This window comes from Pituophis catenifer, unplaced genomic scaffold (assembly GCF_029215685.1).
Source record: "Pituophis catenifer annectens isolate HBS135680 unplaced genomic scaffold, rPitCat1.0.hap2 SCAF_6, whole genome shotgun sequence".
NCBI lineage: Eukaryota > Metazoa > Chordata > Lepidosauria > Squamata > Colubridae > Pituophis > Pituophis catenifer.
The window spans coordinates 22407892-22424721 of NW_027256886.1; the positions used below are offsets into that span (position 1 = coordinate 22407892).

The following is a 16830-nucleotide window of genomic DNA, read 5'->3' on the forward strand; positions in this document are numbered from 1 at the left end:
GCCTTCAGCATACCGGCTTTTTCGACAGCAAGAGAGGCATAGACCAGGGGTGGGCAAATGTGGCCCTTTTACAACCTGTGTGTCAGATGTAAATGCCTTATTCTCTAATGTGTAAATAATGTATATATGGAACATCAGGGGTTAACTTATTACTTGAGCTTTAATGTATTCATATTTTACCACTCCCATTCCTGGCTCCGCCCCTTGTATATAAAAGGAGCCATCCTCCCCATTTTCCTTGCTTCTATCTTGAATATTCAGCGAATATAGAATGCCTATTATGATTAAAGAGAATTATATTTAAACCTATAACTTCTACTATCTTTATTGAGTCTGATCCTGAAAATATTGCAACAAGCTGGTAGCAGAGGATGGTTAATTGACTCAATAAGTAATTAAAAATGTCCAAGAAAGATAGGCCCAACACCAGGGCCTACAGCAAAGAAATAGAAACTGATCAAGAGATGATCAACGAATCCACTAATGCGATTTCGAGAGAATCCGAAGAATACACCACTGAAGAAGAAGAACTGATGAGTGAAAATAACGACCAGGAAGAAATCGAGATAGAAAATAACGAACTCAGGTCAGAAATATTAAAAATACTAAAAAGCCAAAAGAATGATGAAAGCCTCATCGCGGACCTCCAGGAGATGCTGAGGAACAGCGGAGCAGCGAGAGAGAAAAACGTCATTAAAAAAAAACCCAAAGATCAAAAAACTGTGAGTGAAATGACTACTGAGAAAATAGTTGTAAAAAAGAAAAGATGTGACCCCGCGCGAAATTTTGAACGGCAGCCATCTTGGTTTCAACGAACTTCAAAAGAGAGTGAAGCAGAGCCAATCAAAACGCTCAGTTCAAAATTTCTGGCGCGAAAAACACTATCAGACGAAGAAAGTGAAAAAGAAGTCTCAAACTCTTCAGATGAACCAAAATCAGAAAGTGAAGACGATTTAACAAAGTCTCAAGTAAAGTCAGCAATGAAAACGCTTTTTGCTGCTTTTGGGCCAAGATTGAAAATCTCCAAGACATCGACGAAGAAGCAAGAAATCAAACCGACAACTCAAGACCTGCACGCTCCCATCCTGGCTTCGAAAACGACGACACCCGAGCCCAGAGAGCCATGCCGATTCCGCCCTACACCGCAGACAGAATCGAGTACCAGCACACACAAGAGAAAGAGAAGAACCGCCGCCATCACCAAAGCCCCAAAAACCGAGCCAGAGACCGACTCATCTGAAGAGGAGCGGATCGAGAGAGCTGAAATGGAGAGAACCTTCCACAACGGCGCCAAAGAAGAAATGAGCAACGCGCATGTGCAAAACTACGTAGACGGCCCCGAAAGACTTGAACTGGCCAGAGAACCGCGCAGACTCGTTACAAGCATCCCAATGCCGTTCTGTAATTTCCTGCACTTGAGAGACCACGGACTGCCTCAGGTTGTAAGTAATGGACAAAATAATGTGGGGAACTTACCCAGTGACTTCCCAAAACTTAGAGTTGATGGCATTAATTTACAAGAGTGGTACCAACAGCTTCAGGTTATTTTTATGAAAGAAAATTTACTATTCTTTATAACTAGTCCTCCAAGAAGACCTTGGACTTTAAAAATAGACTGTTTACATCATAGAGCATTTTTCATAATAATTTCTAGCGTGTCTCCTGCAATGTATCATAGCATCAAACCAAACCTAACTGTATCAGAAATAATTCAATGCATGTTTAATCTATTTCACAGCGATAGCGTAGCCACAACCACAAGAATGTCTAAGGATTTCTTTTCTTCTAGAGTGAAACCAGGGGTTTCTATAAGTGAACATTTGATAAATCTAAACAAAATAAGAGCTGAGCTGCAATTGAGGGGGGAAGTGATTTCAGATCAAACTATGAAAAGTGTTATTATCAATTCACTTGATCCATCATGGGATAGCTTTATGTCACACTTAGATACCATTAATTTGGGATATTTATCAATAGAAAGTCTATCTAACAAATTGATAGCAGAAGACAATTCAAGAAAAAATCGTTCCAGTAACCAAACAGAACACAAATCTTTTAGGAAAGTAGTCTTTCAAGATAAATATAATGAAGCCTTTAGATGCCACAATTGTGGATCCAGGGAACACAGTAGAAGAGACTGTCCCAAAGTCCCAAGGGAGAGACATAGGCCAGAATATAGGAGCAAATACAATTACAGACAATCTTCCACAGATAGACACAAATATAGAAGTCCACCAAACTACAGAGAAAGTAGAGGGGGTAGAGAAAATTCAAAAGAGAGAAAATCTGGGTCACTAAATGGGCTAAATAAACAAGACAGCACCAAAACACAACAAGATGAGAACAATAATTGGCTTATTGATTCTGGTGCAACAAATCACACCACTAATAACAAAAGTATATTATCTTCATTTACAGAAGATAAGTTTGTGATAAAGGTAGCTAATCAAGAAAAGGTTCAAGTATTAGGCAGAGGAAATGTGACCTTGCCTGGTTTAGGGAAAATAGAGGGGGTATTATTAATACCAGAAATACCTCACAACATACTAAGTGCTATAAAACTAAGCAGAGAATCTGACATCAATATAGTTTTCTCAAAGGGGAAAGCAACTATAGAAAAGAACAAAACAAATGTAGGCACTGTGATGATAAAAGGGGGTCTACCCTATCTGATAACCAAAGAAAGATGGTTACATAACATTGATTCAAATATGGAAGATTGTATTGAAGCAGATGATGAAAATGTCAGTAACAGTGACAATGATGAATGTAAATTAACTCATGATAACAAAAATACACACAATGAGAAGAAACCAAAAATAGGTAAACCAATTCATGATGAGTGTGCTCATATCTTACATAGGAAGTTAGGACATGCTAGCTTTCCTGTAGTACAAAAAATGACTGAACACGCAGAAGGTGTAAAAATAAAAAATTGTGAAAATTATTTAGAATGCTCAGTATGTAAATCCACCAAACTAAAAACCAGTCCTAGACCAAAAAAATCTAACAGATCAACTAACAATATTTTTGATTTGGTACATATGGACTTAGTTGGTCCATTAACTCCATCAATTACCTATAGGAAACGTTACTTCCTAACAATAGTGGATGATTACAGTCGCTATGGTTTTGTTTACACATTAAAGCACAAGGATGAAACTTTTCAGAAATTTAAGGAATTCTACAAACGCATAGAAACACAACATAATATCAGAATAAAACAAATTATGACAGATAGGGGATGTGAATTCATGTCTAAAGAATTCTCCCAATGGTTAAAGGATAGAGGGATGCTACATTTCACGTCCAATCCATTTTCTGCCTTTCAAAATGGGATTGCAGAGAGAAAGAACTCCACACTACAAACCATGATTAGATGCACATTAGAGGATGCTGGTTTAGGCAAACAATTTTGGTCAGAAGCCTTACATTATTCAAATTACACTCAAAATAGAACATGGTCCAGTATTGTGAATAAGACACCATATGAGGTGATGTACAATAGAAAACCTAAATTAGCACACATGCACATATTTGGAGTTACTGCAGACGTGCACATACCTAAACAATTGAGGAGAAAGGGAGAAAACGTATCCAGGAGATTAAGATTCATGGGATACGAAACTGGAACCAAAGGGTACAGATTCATCGATAATAATAACAAATTTATAGTATCCAGAACAGCTGTGTTTCATGAGCAGGCCAATTGGTCTAAGTTGCACCTTAATGAAATTTTTCCTAATAAAAGCAAAGATAATATATCTTGCGAGGAAGGAACAACAGAAAATCAAAATATTAACAAAAGTAAGAACAAAACCAAAACTTGGACAAATAGTCAGCATAAAATAAAGACAGACACATTAACAAAAAAGGAAGCCAGATATTTGCATGACAACCATAGCAAACCTGAAAGAAATATTAGAAATAATAGAAACCAAATACCAAATAAATACAAAGATTATATTATGCATATGGATGGAGAACAAATAACACCTAATACATATGAGGAAGTATTGAAACTTCCCCGTGAAGAAAGAGAAAAATGGGAACTAGCTATGGAAAAAGAAATGAAAAGTTTACAAGGATTAAATGTATTCACACCTGCGATCGCACCTAAGGATAAAACAATTATAGGTACCAGGTGGATTTATAAAATTAAGAATTTAGAAGGAGGTAATACCTTATACAAGGCCAGACTAGTTGCACAAGGTTACGCACAAAAATATCCAGAAGACTATACTGACACATATTCACCCACAGTGAGAACAGAGAGTGTCAAAACAGCTCTTGTAGTAGCATCTGCACTCAATCTAGACGTGTTTCAATATGACATACAGACTGCATACTTACATGCAAAATTAGATAAGGAAATATATGTAAGAGCACCACACAGTCAATACACTAATAAGAACGAAATTTGGTTACTAAATAAGAGTCTGTACGGATTGAAGCAATCTGGCAAAAGATGGTACGATTGTTTGGTAAAAGTACTAAAGACCATGGATTTCAACGCCACCACTGCTGATAACTGTTTCTTTGTAAAAAAGAGTAATGATCATATTGAATTTGTATTAATTTATGTGGATGATATTTTATATATTGGAAAGCATAAAGAGAGCAGGGAAATCTTTGTAAATAAGTTAAACGAACACTTCTCATTGAAATCACTAGGTAAAGTGAATAAATACCTTGGTGTACAAATTAACAAAACAAAAAGGGGATTCAAACTTACTCAAAAAGATAAAATCATTGAACTCCTAAACAAATGTAACTTAAATAATGCCAAAACATGTGACACACCTATGCAAACTGATTTTCTTAGAAACAATGATGAATCTTCCCCTGAGTTTAAAGACAACACATTTTACAGATCAGTTATAGGTTCACTCCTTTATATATCTAATTGGACTAGGCCAGATATTGCATTACCTCTCAATTTATTGTCAAGATATGTTAGCAAACCAACCTTGTATCATTGGGAAGCTGTCAAAAGAATTTTAAGATATCTGAAAAGTACATTAGATTTTTGTTTAATATTGGAACCCAATAATGACAAAGAACCAAAAATTACTTGTTATGCTGATGCAGATTGGGCTGGTGATACATCATGCAGAAAGAGTACCTCTGGTTATGTTTTTCTATTGAACGATTGTCCAGTTTACTGGTATACTGGTAAACAAGAACTGGTAGCCACCTCTACCACAGAAGCAGAATATGTTTGCTTGTCTAAAGCTGCAAATAATCTTGTATGGTTCAATGATTTGATCACAGATGTTTGGAAGAAACCTACTTTACCATTTATTATGCATGAAGATAACAAAGCGGCCATTGAAATTTCTAGATCCGATGCAATTGGACAAAGGTCCAGGCATATTGATATAAAATTTAAGCACGTGAGACAACTATCTCAAGACGGATTCATCAAAGCAATACATTGTGATACTTCTGAACAATTAGCTGACATATTAACAAAACCCTTACCTTCTAAACAACACAAATATTTAACTTCTAAATTATATGTATTATATTGTCCTGAATCTGAATGTAACTGGTGTTGTATAACGAACCGGCATTTAGAGGGGGATTTGTCAGATGTAAATGCCTTATTCTCTAATGTGTAAATAATGTATATATGGAACATCAGGGGTTAACTTATTACTTGAGCTTTAATGTATTCATATTTTACCACTCCCATTCCTGGCTCCGCCCCTTGTATATAAAAGGAGCCATCCTCCCCATTTTCCTTGCTTCTATCTTGAATATTCAGCGAATATAGAATGCCTATTATGATTAAAGAGAATTATATTTAAACCTATAACTTCTACTATCTTTATTGAGTCTGATCCTGAAAATATTGCAACACTGTGGACTTCAACTCCCAGAATTCCTGAGACAGCTTGGCTGTCTCAGGAATTCTGGGAGTTGAAGTCCACAGGTTGTAAAAGGGCCACATTTGCCCACCCCTGGCATAGACAAGTTTTAGCCCTTACGGCCAAGAGACTCCAGAAGGCCGTGTGCTAAACAACTTGAAGGGTAACGCAAGGCCAGCTCGTTCCAAGCAGCTCCCACAGGCGGAGCACTGAAAACTCGCGGTTATTCCCACGTGGCGGGTCAGGGCGGGATTCGAACCGGCATCTTGCCACATCCGCGCCGCGCTCCCGCAGCTCCGACTCCGCCTTCACAAGCGCCGCCCCCCCTTACAACGGAATCCTAAGACACGTCAGCAAGGACTTGACGACCCGGAAGTTTTATTAACTTGGCCAAAGGGGGTTCTTCCATATATCTCCATAAATATTCTACGGAGAGTGTTTCCCCCCCTCACACATACACATATTTCTGGCTTTTTCCCTAACCGAAGCGGAACTTTTGAAGGTGGAAAAAAAAAGCCTCTAAAGAAAAAAAAAAGCTGCTGAACTACCCGCCAATGAGGCGTGACATCGGAAGTACTCTCCAGCGGGCGGCTGTCAGCCGGAAGAAGCCCCGCCTCTTCGCTCTGTGCGGCGTGTCCGCTTGCTGGCGAGTACGGTGGCCGCGGGGGGAGGGGTCAGCGCCGTTCCGTCTTTTGGGTTTCGCTTCTTGTTAGGAAAGCCGCGGCGACAGCAGCGATGGCTCCCAAGGGCAGTAGCGGCGGGGCTCGTCAGCAGTCGGAAGAGGAGCTGCTCCTGCAGGATTTCAGCCGCAACCTCTCGGCCAAGTCCTCGGCGCTGTTCTTCGGCAACGCCTTCATCGTCTCGGCTATCCCGATATGTGAGTAGGGGGAGAAAGGCGCTGGGTATTCGTCCCCCCCACTCCTTTCCTTGTCTCCTGCGGGCAGACATTCAGTAAGAGGCTTGACACCTCTTGGGTCGACCTGAAGACCGCTGCACCGGTGCCATGTCTGCCCGTCCCGCATAATTAGATTAGATTGGACTAGGACTGAATAGAAAATTGAATTGAATTGAATTGAATTGAATTGAATTGAATTGTTGAATTGAATTGATGAATTGAATTGAATTGAATTCTTTCTTGGCCAAGTGTGATTGGACGCACAAGGAATTTGTCTTTGGTGCATAAACTCTCAGTGTACATAAAAGAAAAGATACGTTGGTCAAGAATCATAAGGTACAACACTTAAGGATAGTCATAGGGTACAAATAAGCAATCAGGAAACAGTATCAGTATAAATCGTGGGAAGTACATCTGGGAAAGCCAGAAGAGCCTCCACGTGGAGGAAATATTCCTTTTAGCACAGCTGGTCTGGGGGAGGGGGGGGAGCTCCAACTCAACATTTCTAGGCAGAATGAACTGGGAGAAAAGTTGCCCCCCACCCCCACCCCCAAATAAAACAGCTAAGGGAAACTTGCACCTTTCCTGTTTTGGGTGCTTCTGGCTTTTAAAGTCTCTTGCAGGTTCTGCTCCTCAAATATTAATAATGAAGGTCAGGTCAGGAACTAGAATAGAATTCTTTCTTGGCCAAGTGTGATTGGACACACAAGGAATTTGTCTTTGGTGCCTATGCTCTCAGTGTACATAAAAAGACAACTTGTCAAGAATCACAAGCCACAACACCCAGTGATAGTCATACTGTACAATAAGCAATCAAATCATACTAGGAAACAATATCAATATAAATCGTAAAGATATAAGCAACAAGCAAATGAGTCTGCAACAAGCAAGTGAGCAACAAGCAACAAGCAAATGAGTCTGCATTGTCTGGAGGCTTGCTTTAGAATTTCAATCCCAGCAGCTCTGCTTTAGAATTAAAGGTGGAAGTACTTTGTAGGATGTAGTATTATTATCCTATTACTATTTATCATTTAATAACTAAATATTACAGGTAGTCTTCGATTTAACGACCACAGTTGAGGCCAAAATTTCTGGTGTTAAGTGAGACATTTGTTAAGCCATGGGATAAAATGTTACCTCCTTTTTACAACCTTTCTTGCCACAGTTATTAAGTGAATCACTGCAGTTGATAAGTTAGTAACCTGATTGTTAAGTGAATCTGGCTTCCCCATTGACTTTGCTTGTCAGACGGTCGCAAAAGGGGATCACATGACCTTGGGACACAGCAGCGGTCATAAATATGAACCAGTTGCCAAGCGTCTGAATTTTGATCACATGATCATGGGGATGCTGCAAAGGTTGTAACTCTGAAAAACGGTCATAAAGTCACATTTTCCAGTTTCGTATGACTTTGAACGGTCACTAAATGAACTGTTGTAAGTCGAGGACTACCTGTGCTTAGAAGCCAAAAATAGACAATGGCAAATTACTGTTTGCCAAGAAAACGGCACTGAATTCTTAAGCTGAATTCAAGAATATCTTTGTCTCCCTTTGTTCATAAAGATATGTTCATACAAATTGTGTGTATTTACTTATAGGCAGTGTTTTTCCTTAAGTCAGTCTGAAGTAGTGATTTAGGAGGTTGTACAGGTAGTGATTAGAACTGTTGCTAAGCAAGGTGGTTGTTAAATGAGTTGCACTAGATGTTATCTTTTGTTTTGCCATGGTTGTTAAATGAATCATTGCATTTGTTAAATGAATCACAGTCATTACCGAAATGCAAGTTCCCCCATTGAATTTGCTCATCCCAGATGTTGGCTGGGATGGTTGCCAGATGGCAATCCCATGCCTTTGGGATGATGTACCATCATAAATACATGCTGGTTGGCAAGTTCACGAATTTTGATCACATGATCATGGTTATGATGTGATGGTCGTAAATGGGAGGACCAGCTGCATGTTGTTTTTTTTCAGTGCTGTTGTAACTTTGAACTGTCGCTAAATGAATGGTTATAAGATGAGGACTACATATAATAACTGAAATTGTGTGAGGGGGTATTTCTAAAACAAATCTTTATGACTTGTCCTTGCATTTAAAACCTCAGGTCTGTAAAGCAAAGAAAAGCTGAAGTAAGATCATTAGCAGATTGGTGGTTTCACTTAGTGACTGCTTTGCTTAATGACCAAGTTGCCAATTCCAATTATGGTTGCCAAACAAGGACTACTTGTAACTGTTTTATTATAGCAAGCCAGCAAAATGTATTGTGCATGCTAATAATAAAGTCATAATTATGTTTACATTTTTTCACCGTAGGGCTTTACTGGCGGATCTGGCACATGGACCTCTTTCAGTCTGCAGTACTCTACACTGTAATGACCCTTGTCAGCACCTATTTGGTTGCTTTTGCTTACAAGAATGTGAAGTTTGTTCTTAAGCACAAGTAGGTAGTAAAACTGTTTCTCTAAAAATGTACTAAATTAAAATATTCTTTCAGTTTTATCCAGATGTATCGTTAAAAACCATTTCAAATCCGCCATGGCATATTCAATTATAAATATTTTACCTTGCATTTTGAAAGGTTTCTGAAGCTGCCAGGAACAGATTTACTGACAACTCTCAGCCACTAGAATGCAAAGCTTTACAGTATTTAATTTTCAATAGAGAAATAGGCTTTGCATATTGATTATTAATCCATTTCAATAGCAATCACAGTGTTTGATGCAGTTACAAAATTGCAACTTTAACTGAAATCTTTCATGTGATTGTCCCTGAGTAACGGAAATGAATATACCATTGATCCGAATGCTTTTTTTTAATGAAGAATGAACATTTTCTATAGCTATTATTTTAATATTTTAAAATTTATTGGAAAATGCACATGACTAATAGCCAACTAGAATAACGTCCTTAATTTTCACCTTTGTATTAAAAATGCATCCACTTCAATCTAAATTTGTTTGATGGAACCCACTAAAGTCAAATGTTTCCAGTAATTGTCCGCTACTAGTTTACATGCTTTTCTTACTTTTTTATGATCCCAGGAACACTGTCTGGATCTGTGTGAAACAGAACTGATCAATTGATAGTTCTTTAATGACATTACTAAGCCTGGTACCTTAAACTGACTCTCATGTTCATTATCAAGTTCACCCATGGAGATAATTTTGTTGATTGTATAGAGAGGGGTAATCTTTAGTGGATGGGAGCTACAGGAAGTAGTGTATTTTTCGGAGTATAAGATGCACCTTTTTCCCCAAAAAAAGAGGGTGACAATCTGAATATAGACCCGCCCAGCTTCTCAAACAGAGGTTTCAGAGGCTGAAAAAAGCATCAGAAAAGAAGCTTCAGAAAAGAAGCCCCCAAACAGAGCTTCAGAGGCTTTTTTTCCTGAAGCTCTGTTTCGGAGGCTTTCAGAGGCAGGAAAAAAAGTTTTTTCTGAAACGGAGTTTCAAAAGTTTCAGAGGCAGAAAAAAAAGCAAAAAAAGCCAAGGCACAGAGCACATAACCAAGGAACCTGTTGCTAAAATTCACCTCTGGAAACAGCTTATTGGGGGTATTCCGGGAGGCCGACCACCTGTCAATCAGCTTTTTTCTTATTTTCCTCCCCAAAAACTAAGGTGCGTCTTATAGTCCGGTGCATCTTATACTCCAAAAAAATATGGTATTTTTCAAAAGTGGTTTGGTCTCCAAGGTCCATAGGGAAATGTCCAGTCACATGGTTACAACAGACTTTCTTTGGCTACTGGATGGGGGAGGGGGGTTGCTTGGGCTGGGCGCTGTAAGCATTCAAACCCTGCAGTATGAAATTGATAGTAAATGGTTGTATTATTTGACTGCTTTAATAAAAAAGTGGGATGTCAATGCTTTCCTTTTTTTAGGGTAGCCCAGAAGCGGGAAGATGCTGTTTCCAAAGAAGTGACCCGCAAGCTTTCCGAAGCAGATAACAGGAAGATGTCACGAAAGGAGAAGGATGAGAGGTAATGTTCTGCCATTATCCAATCATACAATGTTATTTGCTCAGTAATTGAATTCCTTTAGTCTCAAATAGAATTCTAAAGCTGGAGGTTTCGTTGGGGATCAACTTGCTGATTCTCACCATTTTGTAGCTTATTTGATTTGGAGTTGCAAACTTTATGCTTGCTAATTTGAGGCTCCTTAATGAAGCAGTGGAAGGAGAAGGGATACCTGTTAAAACTAAGCGTTAATCAATGATTGGGCATTTTGGAACTGCAAAACACAGGTGGATACTTTGCTGATTTTTTTTTTTTTTTAATGAAGCAATGAGTATGTCTGGTCTTATTCACTAACTAATGGTCCCTTTTGGTAGTCTAAATCTTATTGTCTTAAATTAAAGGTGTTTCTTGATAGTTTTTAATCTGGAATTTGTCATTCATCATTTTATGTAATGTGCATTAGAAATGGTTTTGAAAACTTTTTTTTAAGGCTTAGTTTTCAGTTTTTTTGATATTCATTGTCACTTGAATAATCACTGCCTTTCACAAATAAACTGCAGATTATTTTATTTCAAAAAACTAAGGTAATACATGCTTGTTTGAAAGATGGCCGGGGACTTAGTTGGCAAGAAACCAAATCCTTTTTAAGACCTGATTTGAAAAATGGTCTCTGATGCTTGCCAACTTTAATGAGTCTGCTGGTGGTAAACACAATGTAGTAGGAGAAATTGCATTTCATTGAGTGTAGGTGTCAGATTTGGAGAAATAATTTTGTAATAATCAGTTTTAGAAACTTAAAATCCACAGAAAAATCGATATAATAAAATTAGTTTTTTCACTTAGTGAAAAAATATGTTTTTTTAGAAAAATTGCAATTTGGAGAAAAATTGTTTTGTCAGTGCCAAAGTGCTACTATGTACATCAAGATAAATATTTTTTTTTTGCCTTTGCAGAATTTTGTGGAAGAAGAATGAAGTGGCAGACTATGAAGCAACAACCTTCTCTATCTTTTACAATAACACCCTCTTCCTCATCCTGATAATTGTTGCTTCCTTTTTTGTGTTGAAGAACTTCAACCCTACCGTGTATCCTCTTTCAACAAAACATAGGTCAAATAGCTTTTTGAGTCATTTATATAAATAAGGGGTTTCGAACCAGTAATCTATATAATTCAGATATGGGAAGGAGTGATTAAGTTGTAATTAACATGCTAAGATTCACTCTTATCAAAAAGGCAAATGAAAAATCTCTGTAGTTCACCAGTGGACTCCTTCAGTGAGTCAGGAGTCAGATTCACTGGCCAAAACAATTTTTTTCAACTGTGCAGCTCTTTAAATTGTAAATACGAAAAGCACATGTAGAGAGCATTGAGGTATTATTTAATAGAATTAGAAACATCACTTCTAATTCTCCCCATTACAGACATAAGTTGTTATCTTATAATTTTTTTGCCACTTTTTTGTCTTTTTATAGCCAGCATCAATTAAGTGGAAAGAGGAATTAGAAGGAAGGAATGCTTACTGAAATCTATAAATGAACAGAATTGAGTCTGATAGTTATTACTCTAATCAATATTTAAAATTATCCTAATAAGTTAAAGCAATTGGCTAAAGGTAAAATAATGGAAGGAATGCTTACTGAAATCTATAAATGAACAGAATTGAGTCTGATAGTTATTACTCTAATCAATATTTAAAATTATCCTAATAAGTTAAAGCAATTGGCTAAAGGTAAAATAATGGAATTTAACAATGTCAAGTACTAAAGTGAAGAGTCTAAAATAAAAGGGTAAGTATAGGAAGGGGTTCCTGATTTGGTGGTAGTATTTGTGAAAACATTAATCTGGAACAATAATGGATTGCAGATTAATGTGGCTAAACGAATTATTTGGCTTCAAAAAGTCACTTCTAGATGAGATGGATTGCATATAAGTCAAACAAATGTAGTGTAATGTAACGTTGGGCTACTTCAGTAGGAATATAATTTCTCTGTCACAAGAAGTAACCATTCCTTTATTTTCTCTGGTTATACTGCACCTTGAGTATTATGATGAATTCTAAACTCCAGAATTTAAGGATTCATAATAGATACTTGAAAGTGATCAGGGAACTAGAAACTAAAGCCCTGTAAAGAGAGAGTGAAGGAACTGGGTGCCTTTAGCAAATGCAATGAGGGGAAAAATATAATTGTAATCTTTAAATGAAAGGAAGCCACTTAGAACTTGAATGGGATGCGCCACTGGATATTTTTTTTTACATAACTTAAATTCCCTAATCAATTTATTTTTAAATTCAAACATTCTGTATCGAACCAGAGTTGGGAACATACCGTGTTTCCCCGAAAATAAGAGCCCATCTTATATTTTTTGGAACCCTGAAATAAGCGCTTGACCTTATTTTCTGGGAGGTCTTATTATTTTGGGGTGCATGGAGAAAGACAGGCCTCCTCTTGCTGTCTTACCCGATTTCCAGCTCTGCCTCCGGGGAGGGCTTATTTTCAGTGGAGGGCTTTTTTGGGGCGGTTATTTTCGGGGGAGGTCTTATTTTTTGGGAAACACGGTAGCACTTATTTATTTATTTATTTATTTGATTTGATTTTTATACCGCCCTTCTCCAACAGGACTCAGGGTGGTGAACAGCCGAGATAAAACATAACATATAAAATTTAAAAGCAGTTTAAAAGACATTAAATAATTTCGGCCCTCAATTTAAAACAACCCAGTTAAAACCAATTTCAAATTAAAACCGAAAGGATGGGATCAAGCCAGCCCGACTAGATGAAATAGATGTGTTTCAGGGCCTGACGAAAAGTCCGGAGGTCTGGTATCGTGCATATCTCTGGGGGTAGGTCGTTCCAGAGGGCAGGTGCCGCCACAGAAAAGGCTCTCCCCCTGGGGTCGCCAGCTGACATTGTCTGGCCGACAGCACCCTGAGGAGTTCCTCTCTGTGCGAGCGAACTGGCCGGTGGGAGGCTATTGGCGGCAGAAGGCGGTCTCGTAGATACCCCGGCCCTAAGCCATGGAGCGCTTTAAAGGTGGTCACCAACACCTTGAAGCGCACCCGGAAGACCACCGGAAGCCAGTGCAGCTCGCGCAGGAGAGGTGTCACATGGGAGTGCCCCGTCGCTCCCACTTGAAGAGGATGTCACATTGCCACATAGAGAAAAGTGAAGTGCTGTTTTCTCCCAGTCTTTAATGCAGTATACTGAATAATGGATTTTAAATTGCAGGAAGAGTCCTGGAATTAATTACACATAAGGGTGATGGGCAGACTTTCATTGGAAGTTTTCAAGCATAGACTGGGCAACAATTTCTTTTTTGTTCATTTTGATTCCTATGCAAGGCAGAAGATTGGATTAAGTGGCCTACATGGGTGATTATTTGATGAGGTGCCAACTCACTGCCAAAGGGAATTGTTGATGGTTCCCAAGTGCCTTGATTTTTTGCATTTGATATCGGATAGTAGAATTCAAATATTTGCGTCTACTTGGGAGCTGTTTTTTGCAAGACATTTATTTGCAGTAAGAAATCCTGGGAGATATATTCCATGAGCCGTGGTGGCGCAGTGGTTAGAGTGCAGTATTGCAGGCTATTTCTGCTGACTGCCTGCAATTTGGCAGTTCAGATCTCACCAGGCTCAAGGTTGACTTAGCCTTCCATCCTTCTGAGGTCGGTAAAATGAGGACCCAAATTGTTGAGGGCAATATGCTGACTCTAAACCACTTAGAGAGGGCTGTAAAGCACTGTGAAGCAGTGTATAAGTCTAAGTGCTATTGCTATCTTGCTAACATTTTCCTTGACTGCTTTTTCAGAAATTACATCCTCTCCATCAGTGTTTCATCTGGACTGATTGCTTTATTATCTACAGGCTCAAAGTAGATAGAATTGTTTGGGTACATGAATTCATCTCTGTCTTGCCCAATCAGAAGAAGATGGATTTGCCATTTTCTGTACATTGGCTTTTTTGATGGGATGAGAATGGGGAGCAGTTTTGTTATAAAATAATACCACGAAGATGAGGCATTCTAATTTAGGCTTGCAATGTGCTTATTCAAAAAACTTCTGACCATTTGGGAGGACATAGAGATCCAGCTGTATCATCTGAGAAGTTCAACTAGAGCTGGAATTTTTGATTAGAAGTTTTTGGGGTTTTTGTTAACATTGTTATTAAAAAAAAAACTTTGCTGAAAACAGTGATTGTATGCGCAAGTTTGTGATAAAGATAATTCTAGACTTAAATTCTGATACCAGAATTTCCATTGCTAAGCAAAGTGGTTATTAAATGAATCGTGCCCAATTTGTTAACCTGGTTACTTTCTCAAGGGTCCAGGCTTAAGCCTGCTTTACTAGACAACTGTGGCCCAGTCTCCAACTTTGCTTATATGGTTTGGGACCTGATTACTTGCCAAATTTCACTCCAAGCTAAATCCGCCTACTCCAGGACACCAGAACGACCCCCCATTTCTCAAAGACTTTGAGCTGTGCATTCTCTTGCCATATGAGGAGGAGGGTATGTTATGCCAGAAATAAGATCTCTACCCTCACTTTAAACATTTTGAAACCTTGTTAAGATCCGGCTGTTTTGAAGTACTTTGGGGGGGGGATGTATTGAAGAGTGAAAGGGAGATTGTATTGGGATGTGCAGTGTCAGTGATTACTATTATTACTTATTAAACATTGATATTTATTATTGATGTTCTATACATTAGCAGGAGACCAATTCTAACTGAAGTAGCATGAAAATATATTAAATCTTCAGATTTGTAAAAATATTAGTTTGCTAGCGGCATAAAGCGGTATCTGAGCATGACAGGTATGCAATATTCAAATCCAAAGGGGACACACTCTGTTGGCTCCTCGTCAAAGAAGCTAATTGTTTTTCTGGGTTTGTACAGTAGCTACACAGCTACAGTAGCTACACTCTTAAGGAAGAGTTCAGGAGGTGGTAACACATGGTGGAAGTTGCCCATGCTGAGTGCAAAGCATCTTTGCCTGCTACAGTCCAATACAACACAAATCAGATTTGTGTATTATTCTCGAGAAGTACCAGTAAATACATTTTTTATTAATGAAGAAGCACATAATTTTAAATCAGCATCTTGTGGCTCTTGGAGAAATAGTTTGACTTTATTTTGCAACATACACTCTCTTAGCCCTGATGGTGTAGTGGTTAGAATGCAGTATTGCAGGCTAATTCTGCCCATAGCCTGGAGTTCAATCCTGATAGGTTCAATCAGGCTTCAATCCTTCCAAGGTCGCTAATAGGAGAACCCAGATTGTTAGGGGCAATATGCTGACATTGCGAACTGCCCAGAGGGTGCTGTAAAGCATTATGGGGCAGTATATAAGTGCTATTGCTATTGCTGAATGAAAAAAAAAAAAAAAAGAACAAAACAGCATTGAAATAGCATTCAATCCTGAGATTTAGTTTCTTTTCCTGCTCAAAAATCAATAGATCCAGTCATATTTGGGGCACAAAATGCCTTTATTATGTCCAAGCTAAAGTAGAAAGCAATTCCTGGTATACAGCAATTGAATTCATTTACATAGAATACTGAAGGAAATAGAAATATTAAAAAGGGTGGGTCTATTTTTTAAAATCCCAGGAGCTTGCTTTGATCACAGGATTTCCATATGAAATTTCAAACTAACATGCTGGATGTAGAGATTGTGTCTTCGAAACCTCAGAACAATATATATGCAGGTGTTCTTTACCCCAATCCAGAAAAACGTCATGGAAGTGTTGTCTTTTCATTTCAGGAGCTCAACATATCTTGGTTAAAGAACATCATTAGAGCCTATTGTGTCTACTGAAATGAACAGACAATGCTGTTCTAGGTTGGAAAGAGATATAATACATTTCTGCAACCTGGACCACACAAGTGGTGTTGGATAAATGTGCAAAACCGTATAACTTTTGTACAAAAGGGAACTGGAAGCCTTTGATCTCTATGAACATATTTTGGAGTATTGTATACAGATAACTTGTCTAAATTAAGATTCCGACTGTAAAAGGAAATATACTGATTTATATGGCAGGAAACCTGAAATAAGATTACTAATAATGTTCAATAGCAGAAAAAGGGGAATATGTAATGCATAGTTGATAC

General features: G+C 38.2%; 1 protein-coding gene across 1 annotated transcript; it reads left to right on the forward strand.

The window, feature by feature from the left end:
- Positions 1 to 6505: 6505 nt before the first annotated feature.
- SSR3 (signal sequence receptor subunit 3) lies at positions 6506 to 14911 on the forward strand. Its single transcript, XM_070944901.1, has 5 exons — positions 6506 to 6750; positions 9083 to 9209; positions 10648 to 10746; positions 11676 to 11807; positions 14533 to 14911. The coding sequence occupies exons 1-5, from the start codon at positions 6609 to 6611 to the stop codon at positions 14597 to 14599; spliced, it is 567 nt and encodes a 188-aa protein (XP_070801002.1). The 5' UTR covers positions 6506 to 6608; the 3' UTR covers positions 14600 to 14911.
- Positions 14912 to 16830: the final 1919 nt, after the last annotated feature.